Genomic DNA, 21,059 nt, shown 5'->3' with positions numbered 1-21,059 from the left:
AAGTACTAATAACTATTGGATGGTGAGGAAAAAAACCACCCGATCGCAAAAGTATAGCCGAAGGATACCACTTACCACCCAGAGCCATCTATGTTGGTCTAATAACCGTGGATGGATCTTCATAAGTGTCTGCTATATTATCGTAGATGTGTAGACGATCCTTGAAAGTTGCTCATGTGATTTGCTACACAATGCATACAACTCTTTACTAGATCTTTTAATGATTGTATGCTCAATCCCATGTATCTTCCGACATGGTTGTAACTCTTTGTAACTCTAATCGTGATCCATTCCTCTATTCTCATCCTCACTCGACCATGTTCTCATCAATAACCCCCAACATCGCCTACTTTTCCTTCTTCATCTCATCTTCCTACGACGGCACCCCTATAACTGTGCCACTGTGTGAAGGAGATCTAGGCTCTAATGGTCATCGCCACACAAAAGGAGATCAATATTGAGCGGTGGCTGCTGAAACCCTCCTTCACCTCGTCAGACTGAAGCTAGCTGCTACACAAAGGACAATAAAGACACCACCCACTACTTGGAGCAACTACATCAAGGGAGAAGAGAAGCACACTACTATATAAGAGCATCTACAACCAGATTAGGCAAATCCGGGCCCTCAAACGCTCGCGGACGTGTCCTGGTGCGTCCGTGGGCTGGCCGGCGACTCCTCAAATCGCGTCATCCACATCCGTGTATCTCATATCCGATCTTCCATATCCATACTAAACCATGCAACGTCAATCAAACTACTTAAATCATCAAATAGACATAGGCAAGCACAATACGTTCACCAAAAGATTATGAACGGATGTTCAAGAGACCGCCGGAGTTCACACAAATGACGGACAACTTTAAACTACATCTAAGTACTTGAAATTAAACCGAAGAAAGTGGATCTTCATCACTTCCTCGCCGGCCCTTTCCCCTTCCGGTCGCCGTCGCAACTGTAGCTGTCGGCGGCCGGTGGAGGATCGCCCGAGTCGTCGGACGAGGCGCTATGGTCATCGTCATCGTGGGAGGAGGAGACAATGAATTGAGCAAGCTGGCTGGCTGTACGTTTGGATGGAGCGAGCGCGCTTGTACGTACGTAGAGCCAAATAAACCAATAAATGTGTGTGAGCTAGATATATGGCTGCTCCAGACACTAATGTGCAATTCTGCTATCTCGATCGGTAGTACGTAGTTGTGCCCGAATTGTACTCGGTGCATGGCTTAAACATTTAATAATCATAATATACATGTTGTTATTGGCAAATGAATAACAATGTGTTATGCTCTTGTTCCCTCGGAAAATGGAGAACACATCCTTCCGGTTCTTATCTCGAAGGAACAATGCGCCTATGTGCCGGGCCGTCTCATGACTGATAATGTGCTTGTGGCTTATGAATGTGTGCATGCTATCAGAACCAAGAAGAGAAAGAAGCCTCTTTGTGCGGTCAAGTTAGATATGATGAAAGCTTATGATAGGATCGAATGGGTTTTCTTAGAACAAACGTTGAGAAAGTTTGGCTTTGCTTCCCAATGGATTGAGGTGATCATGCGTTGTGTTTCGTCTGCATGTTTTTGTGTCAAACTTAATGGGGTTTTTTCGAGAGCTTTTCTTCTTTCACGGGGTTTGCGACAGGGTGATCCACTGAGCCCTTACCTGTTTCTTTTCTGTGCTGAGGGCTTCTCTGCCTTATTGAAGAAAGCTTAGGAGGACCGGATCATTAAAGGGGTGACTTTTGGGAGCACTGGCCCCCATGTCACACATCTTCATTTTGCGGATGATAGCATTGTCTTTTTTGAAGGCTCACGAGATAACATGGCTGCTCTCAAGGAGATCCTTCGAAAATATGAGCGTGCTTCGGGGCAGGAGGTGAATCTGCAGAAATCTTCTATCTTCTTTGGGAGGGGGTGTCAGAATGATGTGAAAGACCAATTGAAAACTGATATTGGCATCCAATCCGAGGCACTTAGCGAGAGATATATCGGTCTTCCTACCCAAGTGGGAAGATCGAAGGATGGTGCTTTCAGATATGTGATGGAGAGTTCCAAGGGAAAGGTTACTGGATGGAAGGGACAGGGTTTGTCAAACAAGGCTAGGGAAGTGTTGGTTAAATCCGGACTCCAAGCTACCCCTACGCTCACCATGAGTTGTTTCCACCTCACAAAGAAAATATGTTGGAATCTGACTTCTATCTCCTCAAAATTCTGGTGGGGTGCGAGGAATGGTGAGATGAAGGTGCATTGGATTGCGTGGGACAAAATGTGTACCTCCAAGCGTGAGGGTGGTCTGGGGTTCCGACAACCCGAAGCTTTCAACCAAGCTCTGTTAGCAAAACAAGCGTGGCGTCTCCTCACGGTGCCCAATTCTTTGGTCGCGAGGGTGCTGAAGGCTCGTTACTTCAAGGACTGTTCTATTATGTCCGCTACTTGCCCGGCCAACGCTTCCTTCATGTTCAGAAGCTTGTTGCATAGAAGGGACTTGCTGAGGGAAGGGCTGGTTTGGCGAGTAGGGGATGGATCGATCGTCTATTAATATCCACCATGACAACTGGATCCCGCGGTCTGGTTGCTTGAGACCACTGGGGCAAGCGTTCCTCCCGGGCACGACTAAGGTGGCTCACCTGCTCTCAGATCAGGCAAATGGATGGGATGAGGCCAAAGTTGCGGCCATGTTCTCGCCTTCGGATGCCCGGGATATTCTGCAGATCGCTGTTGGAGGAGTGGGGGTGGAGGACTACCAAGCCTGGAACTACACTAAGAATGGAATTTTCAATGTTAAGTCTGCCTATCACTCGGCCATGTCGAGGAAACTTGCGAGAGCTGGACAGCCAGGCTCGTCGAGCTCAGTGCAGCGACATAAAGGTTACCTTGGCATTTGGAGTACTAATGCTCCGGGGAAAGCTAAAATCCACATGTGGCGACTTGTTCGTAATGGTCTGGCAGTGGGGTCTGAACTACATAGACGCTGGATCAAACCGGGTGTTTTCTGTGTGGCATGCGGCAGGGAAGAAACCATCTATCACAGGTTCTGGGCATGTCAACATTCGTCATTGTTCTGGCAGAAGCTGCATTCAGAGAAGGGCGTCACGATGGCACTCCCACCGTTTCCTATGGACTCCCAGAATGCGCTTGCAAACTGGCTCCTTGGATGGTTTGAGGAGGCGGCTGATGAGGAAAAACAAGTGATGATTCAAGCAGTGTATGGCCTCTGGGTAGCTCGTAATGACGCGCGGGATGGGAAGAAGATGGCATCCCCACATGAAATCATGGAGTCTATCTACTCCCACTTGATTGAGTGGAGACAAGTTCACGACGCCGCAGCGAGGGTGCCGCAGGCCAGAACCGTGCAGCGATAGAAGCCTCCGTCTCAGGGGTGGGTGAAGGTCAACTCTGATGGTGCCGTCACTGGGAATGGGGAGAAGGGGGGCACCGGAGTGGTTATTCGTGATGCTGGGGGTGCTTTTCTTGCAGGTGCCCGTCAGTTCTTCAATCGCTCGGTTGACCCGGAGGCTGTGGAAATCCTTGCCTGCAAAAGTGGTTTACTCCTTGCTATTGAGAGAGGATTTCAAAGTGTCCATCTGGAGCTGGACAGCCTGCCTGTTGTGCAAATGCTAAATGATCGTCATAAGTGCATGGCAGCTGTTGGTTCGTGGATTGAGGAGATTAAGGAGCGGTTGCATACTCGGGCTGAGTATCGCGTGACTTGGGTTCGTCGTACTGCCAATGTTGCTGCTCACAAGTTAGCTAAAGTAGGTGTAGGTGATGAGTTGTGTAAGGTGTGGTTGGGGTCTCCCCCAGACTTTGTTCTCTCTGTAATTTCTGATGACATTCCCAGCTATGCTGGCTAAATAAGAAGCATCAATGTTGACCCTAAAAAACCGGAAATCCCTCGAGCGTGCACGGCATACACACGCCACATCCGACAGCAGGTTGACCCAAATCGGGATGTCCTCCATAAAAACCAGCCTCGATTCACCAGGGACCTTGAATTCGTGGGAGCTTAGTAACTGTACTGATGTGGGCCAAAAAATCATGTATAAAAAAACATATCTAAAGCGGGTCTTTGTGGGTCTCCGTCTAAAAACCCTAGGGCAGCAATTATAGTCTTGAGGATGTAGGATTTTCAAGGCGGGTGGAACAAAAGGCCTATGATAGAAGTAATCTCAGGATAGCCATGAGGCAGACCGTATCACATATTTGGTCTATTCGAGGGGATAGTCCATTTGGGTACGTCCTGTAAAGTAATACGGGGGAGACTAAGAAAAAACAACATACTCTTGACAAATCTTCACCTGCAAGGCTGGGATTTTACCAGTCACGTATTTAGGTATACCCATTGATAAAAAATGATAAGAAATAGGGACTGGAAGAACATTGAGTGGACCACAAAGTAGGGTATTTGGAGGGGAAGTTCTTTTCTATATGAAGGAGAACATTTTTCTTAAGCACTACAAGAAATATGTTCCTCTATGATGGATTTTTTGTTGTTGTTTTTGAAAACATGAGTACACCTAATAAAGTGAATTTTACCGATAAATTGTGCAAGATTTTAATGCATTAATTTCCAAATGTTCATGTAATTAAAAAGGTGTTCAATCACTTTAAATAACATTTTTTGTATAATTTTTAAACGTGTTCATTTAGTTTTTAAAAATTGGTCACACAATTTAAAGAAGATGCTTGTGTATTCATTAGTAAGTGTGTACATTTCTTTGAAACAACAATAAATAGAAGCGAACTGAGCGTAGCTAAGATGATTAGGTTCCTTGTGGTGGTACCAACCCACCGAGGTTCAATTCCTAGACTTGGCACCGATGGTCGCACTTCCCTAGATATATTTCAGCCATTCCGGTGATGTGTGCTCGTGGGAGGAGACGTTCCCATCACCTACGAATGCATCAAAACCCCAGAAAAGAATAAAAACCAGAAGAAAAACAGAACTCCAAATTGAAAAAAAAATGTAATATTCAAATAACACAATGCACAAAAGCAAAAATACTATGTACCACCTATGGCGAATGCTTTGGGATATATTTCTTGGTGTGAGACACACCATGCCTACGGGACAGGCCGAAGAAGCGGTTTTGGGAAGCTTCTAGAGAACGGTTCGGGAAACATCCTGGCCGGTATTGGCTGGTCTTCGGAAGGTACCGTGTTGTTTCTTCTTTTCTCTATTGGTTTTTCATCGAGGTTTCATTTTACATGCTGGTTTTATTTCATTTTCTTTCACTTTTGAAATACATGTCCCCTTTTATTGAATACACGTTGAATATTTTTTATACTGCTTGAATCTTTTAGATATACTTCACACCTTTTTAAAATACATGTTGAGCATTTGTAAATTGCACATTCAACATTTTTAAAACACATTGTACATCTTTTAATTGCATGGTGAACATTTTTAAACACAGTTTGAACTTCTTACAAAAAATTACGGAACATTTTTTAAAAACATGCAACCAGTATTTTATATGTTATGAACATTTTTGTAAAGATTGCGAGACCGAATTGTTTCATTTCAGTGAACATTATTTTAAAATGTCAATATTTTCAAATCCGCAATTTTCTATGAAATATCATGATTTTTCCTTGTAAATTACACAGACAACTTTTTATATTTTCATGCATTTTTTAAGATGGTGTAACGAACACATTTTTAAACGTGTGAACATTTTTTGAACTACACGAACATGTTTTCCAATGGTAAGAATAATTTTCAAAATTGTACGAATAGACTTTTATATGCACAAACATATATTCTAATGTGCACCGAGAGTTTTCATAATCGGAGAAATTAATTTTATATATGATACATATTTAGAATATTTCAAAACATAAATGAAATAGAAAAAAGAAAGGAGAAAACAACAGAAAGAGACGAGCAAACGTAAGAACGTCGAAGCTTGAGACCGAGACACGCATTTCCTTTTTAACACGCTTACATCAAGTTGTCATTGACACGCATAGGATAGCCACTAACAGACATTAAATGGCCCACCATTTAGAGCTACATATGTGGTGAGAATCCCGGTTTTAGGAACTTTCTGAAAGTTTCCTGAGTGATTTTGAGAACCTTCTAGAAGGTTTTTAGACCGTTTTTCTATTGTTTTGATTGGTTTTGGGTTTTCTTTTTGTTTCAGTTTTTCTTTTCTTTTTCATTTTTTAGTTTCCTACCTTTTGTATTTTATTTTCAATTCTTTTATTTTTCCTTTTCAAAATTTCACAATTTAGTAAATTATTTGCATTCCAAAAAAGTTTGCAGATTCCAAAATAATGTTTGTGTTTACAAAAAATGTTCAGAAATATAAAAATTCGTTCATGGTTTGACAAAATATTCTCATTTTGAAAAACTACTTGCTTTAAAAAAACAAAATCAAATTCAATTTTCCTCAAAATGTTTAAATTTTTGAAAAAACATTCTCATTTTTACACTTTGTTCACGTTTTCATAAAATATTTGTAGAATGCAAAAACTTTTTGAAGTTTTAATAAATTGTTTGAAATTTCAAGTTTTGTTCATCTTTTCAAAATCATGTTGTAATAAAAAATCACGATTAAAAAATGTTCTCAATTTTATCTAAATATTTTTCTCTACAGTAACTCAAGCTGGTTCGCTACACATGATCAACATTTTTTCAAATACTTGTTCAACACTTTTCAAATACTTGTTCAACATTTTCCAAACACTTGTTCAAAATATATATGATCAATGTTTTTAAAAATTCTTGTTCAAAATTTCAAATATTTGTTATCATTTCTTGAATGCTTGATTAACATTTTTTAAATCCTTGTTCAACATTTTTCAAATACATATTCAACATTTTTAAAACGCTTGATTAATTTCTTTTCATATACTTATTCAACATTTTTCCAGATGCATGATTAACATTTTTCAAATAATTGTTCAATTTCTATTGAATACTTTATCAACATTTTTCAAATAGTTGTTCAAAATTTCTCGCAATGCTACATTAACATTTTTCAAATACTTGTTCAACATTTTTCAACTACATGTTCAATATTTTTTTTGAATGCTTGATAATATTTTTCAAATACTTGTTTAACATTTTTCAAATACTTATCCAACATTTTTGAAATGTTTTGTGAGTTTTTTGCAATATATATTTAAAATATTTGAGAGTATAAACGAAATTGCAAAAATAAAACGAAAAACAAAACAGAAAACGTAAAACGTCAAAAAAAAAGACAGAAAAACAGACTGTGACCTCGCTCGCGCGTGGGCTGACCCATATTGGTTGCCCGAGTCGGGAGTTATAGTCGCTGAATGCGAGGAATAGGGGCTCCCGTAAAGAGCGGCAGATAGGACTCGAGTGCCAAAAAACATGAAATATTGGAAAGTTTTGGCTCCAGGGAGCATATGCTCCTGAAAAAACATGTAATTCACAATAATAAATAAATAAATCTGAATTTTCTGTAGATGTTCATGTTCGTGTAGCAAGCCTGCTTGACAATTTTCATGCGAAACGGGATAACGCTTCTTTATTGGTAAAAAACAAAATTAAAAGTAACATTTGGTGTTTGATTTTTTTGTTTTGTTTTTTGTACAAGTCATAATGCTTAACCATTTCCCCTAAAAATTTGCTGGTAGTATTTGGATGTGATCATGAACACATTTTTTCTTCCCGATTTTTGTGACATTAAAAAAGAACATTTTTCACGCGCAGGAGGATGTGCTCCCAAATGCCAAACTAGATTTCCATAAAATATTGTATTTTTCAATACTCCCTTTTTTTATAATACTTTACTGCCAAACAAAACCTTACTCTACTGGTCACCAGTGTGATCTAAGTTTTTCTTGGTTTTGTGCGTTGACCATGTACTGCTCGTCTGTGTGGACCATCCAAAGACCATTGATTTTCAGCTTTTACCTTCTATTGATTCGATTCCTTCTTTTAGTTTATATGTTATTGTTTCTCTCTTTCCATTTTATTTTTTATTTCATGTTTTTCTGTTTCTTTTTTACATATTATTTTTCATTTCCCCCTATGTTTTTTTATTTATTTCCGTTTTATTTCTTTGTTCTTGTTTTATTTCTTTATTTGTTTTCTTTTTCTGTTTTTCTTTCCTTTTCCTTTTATTTTATCCATTTCTTTTTTACTTTTTGTTTGCCCTTTTTTAGTTTTATTTAACTACTAACAATGTAAAACCAAATGCATATATATATATATATATATATATATATATATTTCATACTTGAGCGTTTTCATATGCATATGAAACATTTTTTTAATTAACACAATGACCATTTTTAAATTTATGTTCAACACTTTGTTAATACAAGCTGAAATTATTTTAATACATGTTGATTGTTTATACACTCTTTTGAGATATTTTTAATACACATTGAATATCTTTTCTCATGCATGACGAACATTTTTTCATATACCTGAACCATTTCTGAATGCAGGCTGAACTTGTTTAAATAAATATTGAACATTTTTTAAACTACATGAAAGAATTTCCTAACCCAAAATATTGTTTCCAAGTATTTTTTAGAAAATAAATAAAATAGCAAAAAAGGGTGAACATGTATATATAATGATAAATAAATAGAAAATACCAAAATAAGAAAAGGCATTTATCACACTTACCGTTCAATTAATTTGACAAAAAATTCTCAATCCATGTCAACGGTACAACCCAACAAAAGTGGGCTTAATGCCATGGCCAACAAGGAAAAGAAGGACACAAATCTTCCATAGAATACATTCCTTCAAATATAAGTAAATTTTAATAGCTAGTAGGAATGACACAGTTACATGAGCCAGTTATCGTCCTTCTAGTGCCGTAAGGCTCACGCCATTGGCAGAGTTTTTCAGGTCTTCTGTCGCATCACTGGTTTCGTAATTTATCTGCGCGAAATACATAGGTTGCCTCGGCGCTGCGCGAGGCATGGCTTCACTGTCGAGCATGGACACAACGGATGACATGTGAGGCCTAGCACCGGAGCTGTCCTGGACACACAAGAGCCCAACATGGATGCACTTGGACACTTCATCAAGCGAGTAGCTCTCCGTGACGGCTGGGTCCACGAAATCCTCCACTTTGCCATCTGCCCACAAGTTCCATGCCTGAAACATAATGGCAAAATTTGTAATTTATATTTGCTAATACTGCATTTCTTGTTGAGTTATTAGAATCTGAAGCATTTTTCATAACACAGTATGTGACACTTACAAATGATATGAGATTTGAAAAGTCCATCACAAGATGATGTGGTGAACTGATCTTTAATCCACTTACAATCTCTAGTAGCAAAATACCAAAGCTGTAGGTGTCCGACTTGACGGAAAAAATGCCCTCCATCGCATACTCAGGCGACATGTACCCGCTGTTTGAAAATTTTGAGCTATTTCAGGCTTATAAATTAAATTTTCAGACCAAGGACTAGTTGAAGAAGTACTTACTACGTGCCAACAACTCGTCTGGTACTTTCTTGTTGTTCGTTGCCCCCAAAGATCCTTGCCATTCCAAAATCTGATATTTTGGGGTTCATCTCCACGTCTAGCAGGATGTTGCTTGGCTTGAGGTCTCTATGGATTATAGTCGTTCTCGAATCTTGGTGGAGATACATAAGTCCTCTAGCTACCCCTTTGATTATGTTGAACCTCTTTGGCCAATCAAGCATAAATTTCCTTGCAATATCTGCCAAGAACAGGACATGCATTTACATGAGTGCAAGGCATAAGCCGTTCAGACAAGTAAGTTTGCTTGGTCAATTCGAGATTACTTTCGATAGTATGGGATTAGAAGTTTAGAACATACCAAAAAGAAACTGGTCCAGGCTTTTGTTGGGTAAGTATTCATAAATAAGCAACTTCTCATCCTCATGAATACAACAGCCAAGAAGTCTAACTAGATTCTTGTGCTGCAATTTGGCAATAAGAACCACTTCATTTCTAAAATGCTCTATCCCCTGATCAGAACCCTTGCTAAGCCTTTTAACAGCAACTTCCTTTCCATCTTCTAGTATTCCCTGTGTGATTTCATAATTATTGAAACAGATTTTCCAATGTTGTAATTAATTGACAAAGTCAAAGTTTTAAAACCTTATAGACTTTGCCAAAACCTCCTTTTCCAAGTACGTTTGTGTCATGGAAACTGTTTGTTGCAGCAGCAATGTCTTCGAACATAATAGACTGGAATTCTAAATTTTGATCCCAAACTTCTTGCGAAGTGCTCAGGTGTTTCAGGGCCGGTTTTTTCAGGGTTTCCTTGTTTACTTGTATCCCTGCAGAAATATCAGTAACATCAATACTCGACACTTTTACATGAAAGATCATATCAGAGTAAACTGGAGTCCCTTGTTCTACCTTTTTGCTTGCATATGCAGACGAGATATATGCATGTGAGTGTCAGCAGGAATGTTATAACTGGAAGTGCGATCTTGAATACCACACTGACACCGCTCTTCGTGGTGTTTACTGCAGAACTGTGTTCTGTGAAGGAGATGATAGCATAGATTGAATGAGTATAACATGTGAGAGTATGAATTTATCCTTTTCTCAATGAGTATAACATAGCATCAATTTACTTGAATTCGTATATAATACCAAAGCAGATATTGAAAATCTATCTCAATCCATCAAAGTTTTAAATGGCATGCTATATCAGTGCTATAGTGTTTGGTGGGACATCACGCTAACGACGTCGTGTACAACTTAGCGGCTTTAGCGCGCTATAGCGCCATTTAGTACGCTAGTGAGGCTGCCACTATTCCTCATATCCCATTATTTAAAACTTTGATCTCAATATAATTACAGATTTTGTTTCAAAAGTTAAAATTTGCAGACAGCAAAAGTAACTGGCTAGCTTGACTGTTACAAATGTGCACCGACACAATTCTGGAAGAAATGCAACTGATGAGTTTGTTCAGTGGTAACGACACAATACGTACCAGGAGAGCCAGCAAGCCGAATGTAGAGGTTGCCACCAAGCATACCGGCCTTCTCAGAGTCAACAAGCTCCCCTGTCCAGATCAAGCATCTTGATGGGCCACCAGTTGCGACGATGCTGCTCAGGTTGGTGTAAGCGTACGCAGTGCAGGAGCAGTCACGCTCACACTCAGCAGTGCACTCCTCGAAGCTTCTGTTCCTCACATACACAAACTTGTCAGGCACCTTCATCTCCGGCAAAGTCAAGAAATGGTCGCCGCGGCATGTCAGGTTTTCCTTTCTCACGCATCCTCGGGAGGGGTTGGCGCTGAAGCCGTCTGCCGGCCTGAACCCATCGAGGCACTTGCACTCGCCGCTGATCTTGTCAAACATGTCGCAGTAGCCGAACGGACCACACGAGCCATAGTGGCGGCAGCCATCATCCGGGCGCTTGAACAGAGGCACCCATGACCGGCCAGTCCAGATCCTGAGCATCAAGTCGCCATTGTAGTCCAGCTTCCAGTGCGATCTCCGGGCAGAGCTGTTACCCGTGTTGTACGTCGAGTAGATGGTCTCCCCGTCATCGACGTTCTGGGACCACATGTATCCGTTCTTGTCCGAGGCTTGTGCACCGTTCCACAACCCGCTGCGCCAGTACTTGCTAGTCCCGCGCAAGGTGAGGATCTGGAGGCCTGTGCCGGGGTCACGGCTGAGCAAGAATTTCCCGGGGGACGGATCCAGAGGACCTTTCCAAGCAACGAGACGCACTGCTGTGTGGGTCTTGTAGTTTGCCCACAACTTGAAGCTGGGGAGGATGGTGTCGGTCGGGTGATCATAGCTCTGCCATATCTGCGTGAAATTCTGCAACTGGACGACAAAGTTCCCCGCCTCCAGCAGCAGCGCCATGGCACCATCACCCCCGGAGGTGACGTTGTTCGTCGTCCTCCAGAGGATGTGGCCTTCTGAGTCTGACAAGACAAGATCAGAGGTGTTGGTGAGAACCAGCTCCCCAGACAAACCGCTGCCGATAGGATTGTCACGGTTGGCCACCCACACATATGTCCTCTCCGGGATGTCGTGGTACCATATGCCTACATATGAGTTTGCGGCGGTGGAGTTCTCCGGGTCCAGGGAGAAGAAGCCTAGAGCGAAGATGCCATTGTTTGAGATGAGCTTGTCGCCCGGCAAGAGTGGCTTCGCGGGTGTGAGGCGGTCATCAGATTCACAGAAACATACCAACAATAAGAGGGTAAAAATGACACGGAGAGTCATGCTACTGAGACTTTCTTTCACATATGCTTGTGAAAGAAGAGCAAAGTAAACAGTTTGTGCTGACCACAGAAGCATGAGAACCAGTTTGCCGGATGTAATTTCAGGCTGAAGGGTAGGAAACTGCTGTGGAAATTAGCCGTGGGAGATTAAAGATCAAGAAGTACTATATCAATGTGTTGACTGCACCATATAAACTGAGGAACTGAGCTCTCGCCACTCGCAACCATCGGATTGACCGGACACCGGAGTCCGTCAAAGTCGTTGGGGACAGAAATATGCTATCGTTGAGAAATGACAAGTGCGCACAGAAGACGAAAGGACCGGGTTACCGTCAGGTGGAGCTCGGACGCAGTAGTCACTCGCAGCGAGGCGGTGTCGGAGGCGGGGGAGCCGGCCGGGATCAACCGGCAACGGACGGCGGAGGCGAGAAGGGGAATGGGGGCAGAGCTCGCGAGCAAACAGAGGGAGAGTGACAATGGGAGAGGAAGCACAGAAGCAAGACGAGATGTGTTTTTACTGGGTGCGTGTGCCTTTTCTTCTACCGCAAATAATAGCAACCTGTGCAGCTGACCGAGTGATATGAATGCACATAGTGGTACAACAGTTTACACGCAACTACCACCCCTCCACCCTGATCAATGCATGCTCCAGAGCCTGCATCTCGCCAGTGTACTACACTGCAAGGCCATTTCTATGGCTGCTCCTCGCCAGTGCAGCATCTTCAATCATTCATCAAGTCTTACGTAGACCTTAGAGCATAGTGTGACGTAGGCGGACCATAAGATCGGACTTTACATTTGGCCTACTGTATGAAGTCCGCAGACAGCGCCGGGCACCTCTCACTTGTCCGCGTCCACAACCGTCACCTCATATTCAAACCTTCAAATTCATATAATCTCATGCAACATAGATCAAACGACGTATTCCATAATTCATATAAATCATAGCACATAGTTCATACTGGGCATAGCATACGGTAGTTCATCATTACACATACCATCAGACTACCAAAATTAATTAGGCATATGTTCTATTATAAAAAAAAACAGGGTTATAGAGCAAGTTCATCCACGGCCGCCCTTACCGTCTGGTGGATGGTAGTGCTCCAAGACGACATAGGGGCCTAACGCGGCACACCTTCGTCCTCTCACGGTGGGCATGCCATGCCGCGACCTTGCTTTTCCGCCATAGCTGGAGCATCCGGAGTATCCTTGGTCGTGTGCATTGGCACCACTGACCTCAGACTCGAGCCAGGCGGCATGGGGACAAAGACCTAGCATCGGGGTTGCTCGGATGCCACAGGGCAGTCCTCAAGGGTGTGCATGTACCTCCAACCGCCCTCGCCGGCGCCAGATTCAGAGCGGACACGCGGCTCGAGCCGCCAACAGGCACATTGCCGCTGCTGGTTCTAAGCCCCACCAAAGCAGGAATATCCTCCCGAAACCGGTGGTAAGCCAGTCGGACAGCTATCTGTTCCTCATCCATGCAGAGGATAAGGTCCAGTCGTTGGATCCAAAGTTATTGGACATAGATCCGATGCCCCGAAATGCCGAAAATGGCGAAAGATCATTGGAGAGGAGTTGGGCAGAGCGGACTGAAAGTGAAGTGAAATGGAGTGGAGTGGCAAATGGCTAGGGTTTGGTCCGGATGTGGATATGGATGGGGTATTTTTGGGATCGGGGTGGAAGGCCACCAAAGCTGGAATATCCTCCCAAAACCGGCGGCAAGCCAGTCGGACAGCTATATGTTCCTCATCCATGCAGGGGACAAGGCCCAGTTGTTGGATCCAAAGTTATTGGACTCAGATCCGATGCCCGAAATGATGAAAATGGCGAAAGATCACTGGAGAGGAGTTGGGCAGAGCGGACTGAAAGTGAAGTGAAATGGAGTGGAGTGGCAAATGGCTAGGGTTTGGTCTGGATGCGGATATGGATGGGGGTTTTGTGGGATCGGGGTGGAAGATGCGATGTGGAGGACGCGCCCGGGCAGCCCTAAATCCACCAACATATGGGCTGGGTTTGAGGGGAGCTGGACGGCCCAGACGTTTGGGCTGGCTTTGAGGGGTCCAGTTGAGTGTTTGTTTTTTGTTTGGGCACTGCCCAGGCTATCCCCAGGCGTTTAGGGGGTGGGGGGGGTGGGGGTGGGGGGGGGGGGAGGGGGTATTTGGGGTTGATGTTTGCAAGTGCACAGAGTCAAGCACAATTCACGCGAAGTATTTGCCCAGTTCATGTGCCGAAGCCATAGATAACTCATAAAAAGATAACTACCAACCTGCAGGTACACTGCATGTCACAAACGCAGCTAAGTTCACACTCAAGCAGGAGTTTGGAAATGATTTACTAAGTATTGCTATAACGTAAATGGTTAAAGAGGAGAGTTTAACTAAGTATTGCTATAACGTAAAATAAATACTCCCTCCGATCCAAAAAAAGGTGGCATGCTTTAGTTCAAATTTGAATTAAAGCTGAACTGAAGTCATGACACTTTTTTTTGGATCGGAGGGAGTACTAGACTAGACAGAGAAATAAACTAAGAAGAATTAATATGATGTTTCAGATGAGCAAAGTGATGACAAGGTGGAGATTAGTTATACCCGGTGACATGGATGGCGGCGCTCCACATATGTGCAATATCACCTTGTGTTGGTCGGATAATCTACTCATGGTGGGCGGTCCCTCAAATAGCATTGCCTATCAAGCAGCGCCTTATTGAGAGTTTGAGACAACTCAATTGTCCTACTTCTTGTTACATACATGCAGCAGCTAACGGAGTCATCGTCCTTCTAGCGCCGTAAGGCTCACGCCATTGGCAGAGTTCTCCGTGTCTTCCATCGCTTCAGTGGTTTCGTAGTTTATCCGTGCAAAATACACAGGTTGCTCTGGCGGTGCACGAGGAATGGCTTCACTGTCGAGCATGGAAATGACCGATGACATGTGTGGCCTAGCACTGGAGCTGTCCTGGACACACAAGAGCCCAACATGGATGCACTTGGACACTTCGTCAAGCGAATAGCTCCCCGTGATGGCCGCGTCCACGAAATCCCTCACTCTTCCATCTGCCCACAGGTTCCAAGCCTGAAACATCACGGAGAAGTTCGTAATTTATATTTGGGTTCAGTTATCAGAATCTGAAGCATCTCTTAACACAGTACATAACACTTACATAGGATATGAGGTTTGAAAAGTCCATCACAAGATGATGAGGTGAGCTGATCTTTAATCCACTTACAATCTCTAGTAGCAAAATACCAAAGCTGTAGCTGTCAGACTTGATGGAAAAAATGCCCTCCATCGCATACTCAGGCGACATGTACCCGCTGTTTATGTATATGTGTAGTTTGAGTTATTTCAGGCGCATAAATAAAATTTTGAGACAAAGAGCTAGTGCAAGAGTTACTTACTAAGTCCCAACAACTTGTCTGGTACTTTCCTGTTGCTCGTTGCCTCCAAAGATCCTTGCCATTCCAAAATCTGATATTTTTGGATTCATTTCCACATCTAGCAGGATGTTGCTTGGTTTGAGGTCTCTATGGATTATCGTCGTTCTCGAATCTTGGTGGAGATACATAAGTCCTCTAGCTACCCCTTTGATTATGTTGAACCTTCTTGTCCAGTCAAGTACAGACTTCCTTGCAGTATCTGCCAAAGAACAAGATGTGTATGCACATGAGTGCAAGGCATCTAGTTAGCCGTTCAGAGACTACTTTCTAGAGAATGGGATTGGAACATACCAAAGAGAAACTTGTCTAGGCTTTTGTTGGGCAGGTATTCATAAATAAGCAACTTCTCATCCTCATGAATACAACAGCCAAGAAGTCTAACTAGATTCTTATGCTGCAATTTGGCAATAAGAACCACTTCATTTATAAAATGCTCTATACCCTGCTCAGAACCCTTGCTAAGCCTTTTAACAGCAACTTCCTTTCCGTTTTCTAGTGTTCCCTGTGTAATTTCATAATTATTGAAACAAATTAACAAGGAGGAAATTATATGTTGTAATTAATTGACAAAGTCAAGTGTTTTTACAACCTTATAGACTTTGCCGAACCCTCCTTTTCCAAGTACGTTCGTGTCATGGAAACTGTTTGTTGCAGCAGCGATGTCTTCGAACCTAATAGAGCGCAATTCCAAATTTTGATCCCAAACTTCTTGCGAAGTGCTAAACTGTTCCAGGGCCGGTCTTTTCATGCTTTCTTTGTTTGCTTGTTTCCCTGCAGAAATATCAGTAACGTAACCACTCAGCACTATTACATGAACATCATATTACAGGAAACTGGAGTCCCTTATTCTACCTCTTAGCTTGCATATACAGACAAGATATATGCATGAGAGTATCACCAGGAACGATATAACTGGGAGTGCAATCTTTAATACCACACGGACACCACTCTTCCTGTTGTGTCCTGTCAAGAAAATAATGAAAAGAGTACTGCATCAAGATTCAAGCATAGCTTGTGAGAGTACACATTTACCTTTTTCTCAATGAGTACAAGATATCGATTTACTTGCATATAATACCAAAGAAGGTAGTAAAATGCATCTTGTATCTCAAATATAGTTACAGATTTTGTTTCAGAAATGAGTACTTGCAGACACCAAAAGTAACTTGGCTAACTAGCATGGCGGGCCCTGGGTAGGGGCAAGAAGTGCGACGCCCTAGGGCCCCACCTGATGAGGGGCCCCAACCTGTGTGGTACGTACGCTATACAGCCCATTGTTTTATTGTTCAGCCAATCGTTTCTTCAAGTAGAGTTCGGATTCCATCGATTATGACTGATTCCATCGATCTCCCCGCGTCTGTCTTCTCGTTCTCCGTTCCGCTCCTCTTCCGAAGCACCTAGCAATGATTATGACTGGTTCCGTTGATCACCCTTAAATTTTTCATCACTACTACTCGTGCCTTATGGATTTCTCTTTTTTTTTTCTGCAGCACGCTACCTATAAGTACGTCCCATCCTATGAGCAGCCGCAGGGGGGGCCAGCCGAACCACATCAGTTATGTTTGCTTTGCAACTAGGATGGACACCGCCTCAAAAAGTTCTAGTAACTTTTCAGTCTGTTTTCCATTTGATCTTTGTACTCAATTATGTAATTTTAGCTCACTAGTTGGTCTTTCTATACAGGTTTCTCAAACACGAAATTGAGGATGGAGCGAGGTCGAAGATGTTTGGAATTGGCTAGTTCAATTTCTACTTTTCTCCTCCAACGATTCAGCTGTCCCCCCTCCTTTCCTGCAGTATACGTATAACCTAAAAAGCTTTGTTGGTTGTTTGCTAAAATTTACCATGTCCCTGGTGTATTATGAGATCGTATTTGCTAATGAATTCTTGGTACTGTTGTTTAGTTAGATGTTTGAAGTCCGATAAACTTTTGTGATATATATCAGTATGAATGAAATTATTGACTATGTCTTTCAAAAAGAAATGTCTTTCTTCATGGGGCCCACTTTTGAAGCTCGCCCCGGGCCTCGGAAAAGTCAGGACCGGCCCTGCTAACTAGTGCAGTGTTACAAGTGTGTGAGATGGAAAAATAGCCTACCGACACAATTCTGAATGAAATGCTAACTGATGAGTTTATTCGATAATAACAACTATAAGTCCCGGGTAGGAAAGGCTGGTGTTCGTAGTTTGACAAGCAGACTATTACTGCAGGTTAAAAGAATTAAAGCAACCATGGAAGTATGGAACAATATACATACCAGGAGAACCAGCAAGCCGAAGGTACAGGTTGCCACCAAGTACGCCTGTCTTCTCTAAGTCAACAAGCTCCCCTGTCCAGACCAAGCATCTTGATGGGCCACCGGTTGCGACAATACTGCTCAAGTTGGCGTAAGCGTACGCAGTGCAGGAGCAGTTACGCTCACACTCAGCAGTGCACTCCTCGAAGCTTCTGCTCCTCACATACACAAACTTGTCAGGCACCTTCATCCCAGGCAAGGCTGAGAAATGGTAGCCATGACATGTCAGCGCCTCCTTTCTCACGCATCCTCTGGAGAAGTTGGCACTGAAGCCGTCCACTGGCTCGAACCCATCAAGGCACCTGCACACCCTGGTGAGCATGTCACAGTAGCCAAAGGGACCACACGAGCCGTATTGGCGGCAGCCATCATCTGGGCGCTTGAACAGAACCACCCATGACTGGCCACTCCAGATCCTGAGCATCAAGTCGCCCGTGTAGTCCAGCTTCCAGTGCGATCTCCGGGAGGAGCTGTTGCCGGTGTTGTACGTCGAGTAGATGATCTCCCCGTCATCGACGTTCTGGGACCACATGTATCCGTTCTTGTCCGAAGCTTCTGCACCATTCCACAGTCCGCTGCGCCAGTACTTGCTTGTCCCCCGCCAGGTGAGGATCTGTAGGCCCGTGCTGGGGTCACGACTGAGGAAGAATTTCCCGGTGGATGGGTCTTGAGAACCCTTCCAAGCAACGATGCGCACTGCTGTGTGGGTCTTGTAGTTCGCCCATAACTTGAAGCCGGGGAGGATGGTGTCAGTCGGGTGATCATAGCTCTGCCATACCTGCGTGAAATTCTGCAACTGGACGACAAAGTTCCCTGCCTCGAGCAGCAGCGCCACAGCCCCATCACCTCCGGCGGTGACGTTGTTCGTCGTCATCCAAAGGATACGGCCCTTGGAATCTGACAAGACAAGGTCAGAGCTGTTGGTGAGAACCAACTTCCCAGACAAACCGCTGCCGATTGGGTTGTCGCGGTTGGCCACCCACACATACGTCCGCTCCGGGATGTCGTGGTACCATATGCCTACATATGAGTTTGCGGTGGAGTTTTCAGGGGAGAAGAAACCAAGAGCAAAGATGCCATTGTTGGAGACGAGCTTGTCGCCAGGCAAGAGTGGCTTCGCAGGTGTAAGACGGTCATCGGATTTGCAGAAGCAAATCGATAATAGAAGGATAAAAAAGGGGAGCAGAGTCATGCCTGTATGTTTGTGAAGAGCAAAACAAGGAGATTGTATGAAAAAAATGCTTTGGATTAGCTTGGTTGCAGGATAGGAAACTGCTGCTGGTCTTTGTGGGGAATTAAAGGACCTAGAAATGCTCCATGTCAAAGCCATGGATGTGTTGATTGTATCAAACACGCCAAGAAACCGTGGTCGACTCGCAACCATCGGGTGACCGGAGTCCCATCGCAGTCCTCGTCGGCATAAATGCGCCATGGTAGCAATAGTCCGGGGACTTGGATCTCACACAGCCAGGCCACCAGACAACCTGACGCAACACTGCAACAGGATGGTGCAGAAATTAATGTCCAGATCTCAACATCTTTGACGACTCGCCGCTCTCTGGCAGGAAGCGTGGGAAGTACATGTTGGACGAAAGGTGTGTGCTAACTGCTCAGGAACGGGTTACCGTCAGATGGAGCTCCGGCGGGGTCGTCCCGGCGACGTGCGGGCACACTGTCCCCTTATCAGGCGGCACCGGCCCGTTGCTTCAGAAGGAAAAATTATCAGGCAGCATCCGAATTTGTCAACTCGAGTGGGTGGGATGAGCACGTACCGACGGCGAGCGCGACAGGCGGGGGAAATTAGGGGAGGGTGGCCGCGACGGCGCGATGAGGTGCCGGCCGCTTGCTATGGCCACCTGGAATGAGAGGGGCAGGCAGGGGAGACGACGCGCCGGAGACGCATATGGCGGTGGCGCCATGATTGGCGGACCAGCGGCGCCAGTGGGGACTGGGGCGAGCCGGCGGCGGCAGTGGGGGGACTGCGGCGAGCCGGCGAACGCAAATGGCCGCTACTTGCTTTCTTGTGGGCTGCCAAGTGGGCTGCAAGTTTACTTAGGGGCTTGGCACCGCTCAAAGCTCGCCGCCAGCGCGGCCCATTAATGTGTCTTTTCCATAAAGAATCAAAAAATATTTTCTTTTCTTAATAAGTTTTTAAAATAATTTCATCTAAATTTTAGTTTAAAGTGAGACAGTTTACGTAAACAAATATAAAATTATAATATATCTGAATATATATATAATATTTGTCTCACGTTAAAAAAACGGAAATGTTAACGCCCACATGTGTGGGCGTTGACCATCTCGACCACACGCATCCATCATCGTCCAGTACTATATGCACGAATCTTGACACAATCTGACTGATTTTTCTATGCCACGTAGGACAAGGCGTGTGTGTGGTGTGTGACATAGTTCGCCCACACATCCGTTTTACCACACGGAGGGGCCGGTGTGTGGGCGTTTAGCAGTTCACCCACACACCAGTTTTCAGTCACGCACAAGGGCTGGTGTGTGGGCATTTGCCATCTTGCCCACACGCCCGTCTCCTCTCCCACACGTAAGCTGCTAGTTGCCATGTGTTTTTACAGCGCACATGGCAACTGCCTCTAGTGTGCTTTGTAAGCAGGTGGCAACTCTCTTTTTTTATCTGAGTTGCCATGTGTTTTTGCAGGGTACACGACAACTGCCTAGTGTGCACGTAAGCAGATGGCAACTGTCTTTTACCGAGTTGCCATGTGTTTTTGCATGGTACATGGCAACTGCCCCAACGTGCACGTACATGGCAACTGCCCTAACGTGCACGTAAGCAGATGGCAACTCTTCCTTATTACATGGCAACTGCCCTAGCATGCTTGTGAGCACATGGCAACTCTCTCAACTGCCTAGTGTTAGTATGTGTCAACTCCTAAAGTTATGAAATCATGGCAACTACATTAGATCAGACCATATATGGCAACTGCAGTTGTTCGACATGGCAACCATAGTTCAGCGACATGGCAACTGCAGATAAACGAACATGGACGAGGGTTTGGACCATGGCAACTGCGGGCGCGCGGTGGGCGTCACGCGTCGCGTGCGGGACCAGAAGGGTACGAGGCCTGACATACGGGCGTGTGGGCGTTATCAACTTCGCCCACACGCACGCGTGTGAGAGGGTTCA

At 44.1% G+C, this 21,059-nt stretch overlaps 2 protein-coding genes across 9 annotated transcripts; both read right to left on the bottom strand.

The window, feature by feature from the left end:
- Positions 1 to 8,711: 8,711 nt before the first annotated feature.
- LOC125540204 (G-type lectin S-receptor-like serine/threonine-protein kinase B120) lies at positions 8,712 to 14,895 on the bottom strand. 7 transcript variants are annotated; one of them, XM_087545249.1, is made up of 8 exons: positions 14,757 to 14,895; positions 10,915 to 11,859; positions 10,331 to 10,456; positions 10,067 to 10,248; positions 9,783 to 9,993; positions 9,425 to 9,662; positions 9,195 to 9,348; positions 8,712 to 9,088 (listed from the first exon to the last, which is right to left on the bottom strand). In XM_087545249.1, exons 1-8 carry the CDS (start codon positions 14,848 to 14,850, stop codon positions 8,786 to 8,788), a joined length of 2,253 nt encoding a protein of 750 aa, XP_087401375.1. In that variant the 5' UTR covers positions 14,851 to 14,895; the 3' UTR covers positions 8,712 to 8,785. The 7 variants fall into 7 exon arrangements, with proteins under 7 accessions (XP_087401375.1, XP_087401374.1, XP_087401377.1 ...); XM_087545248.1 differs by having other exon boundaries at positions 10,915 to 13,042; positions 14,757 to 14,891; XM_087545251.1 differs by having other exon boundaries at positions 10,915 to 11,982; positions 14,757 to 14,850.
- On the bottom strand, positions 14,694 to 19,618 carry LOC125538281 (putative G-type lectin S-receptor-like serine/threonine-protein kinase At1g61610). Of its 2 annotated transcripts, XM_087545246.1 has the most exons (8): positions 19,481 to 19,618; positions 17,861 to 19,394; positions 16,455 to 16,565; positions 16,192 to 16,373; positions 15,894 to 16,104; positions 15,564 to 15,801; positions 15,326 to 15,479; positions 14,694 to 15,237 (listed from the first exon to the last, which is right to left on the bottom strand). In XM_087545246.1, exons 2-8 carry the CDS (start codon positions 19,329 to 19,331, stop codon positions 14,935 to 14,937), a joined length of 2,670 nt encoding a protein of 889 aa, XP_087401372.1. In that variant the 5' UTR covers positions 19,332 to 19,394; positions 19,481 to 19,618; the 3' UTR covers positions 14,694 to 14,934. The 2 variants fall into 2 exon arrangements, with proteins under 2 accessions (XP_087401372.1, XP_087401373.1); XM_087545247.1 differs by lacking the exon at positions 19,481 to 19,618 and having other exon boundaries at positions 17,861 to 19,110.
- Between the last annotated feature and the right edge of the window lie 1,441 nt (positions 19,619 to 21,059).

Source organism: Triticum urartu, chromosome 2A (genome assembly GCF_056163025.1).
Source record: "Triticum urartu cultivar PI428250 chromosome 2A, HENAU_Tu73, whole genome shotgun sequence".
Taxonomy (NCBI): domain Eukaryota; kingdom Viridiplantae; phylum Streptophyta; class Magnoliopsida; order Poales; family Poaceae; genus Triticum; species Triticum urartu.
The sequence above is the reverse complement of the archived record's forward strand: the minus strand, read 5'-3'. Positions and strand labels throughout refer to the sequence as shown.

Excerpts from the sequence above, each read along its gene's own strand:
- LOC125540204 (XM_087545248.1), bottom strand. The coding sequence starts at position 12,238 with ATGCTTCTGTGGTCAGCACAAACTGTTTACTTTGCTCTTCTTTCACAA. Across the intron at positions 9,349-9,424 it reads AGACGAGTTGTTGGCACGTA|CGGGTACATGTCGCCTGAGT; the intron begins GTAAGTACTTCT and ends ATTTTCAAACAG. Across the intron at positions 9,089-9,194 it reads TTTCAAATCTCATATCATTT|GCATGGAACTTGTGGGCAGA; the intron begins GTAAGTGTCACA and ends ATTATGTTTCAG.
- LOC125538281 (XM_087545246.1), bottom strand. The coding sequence starts at position 19,331 with ATGGCGCATTTATGCCGACGAGGACTGCGATGGGACTCCGGTCACCCG. Across the intron at positions 15,802-15,893 it reads CCTAGACAAGTTTCTCTTTG|ATACTGCAAGGAAGTCTGTA; the intron begins GTATGTTCCAAT and ends GTTCTTTGGCAG. Across the intron at positions 15,238-15,325 it reads TTTCAAACCTCATATCCTAT|GCTTGGAACCTGTGGGCAGA; the intron begins GTAAGTGTTATG and ends GTGATGTTTCAG.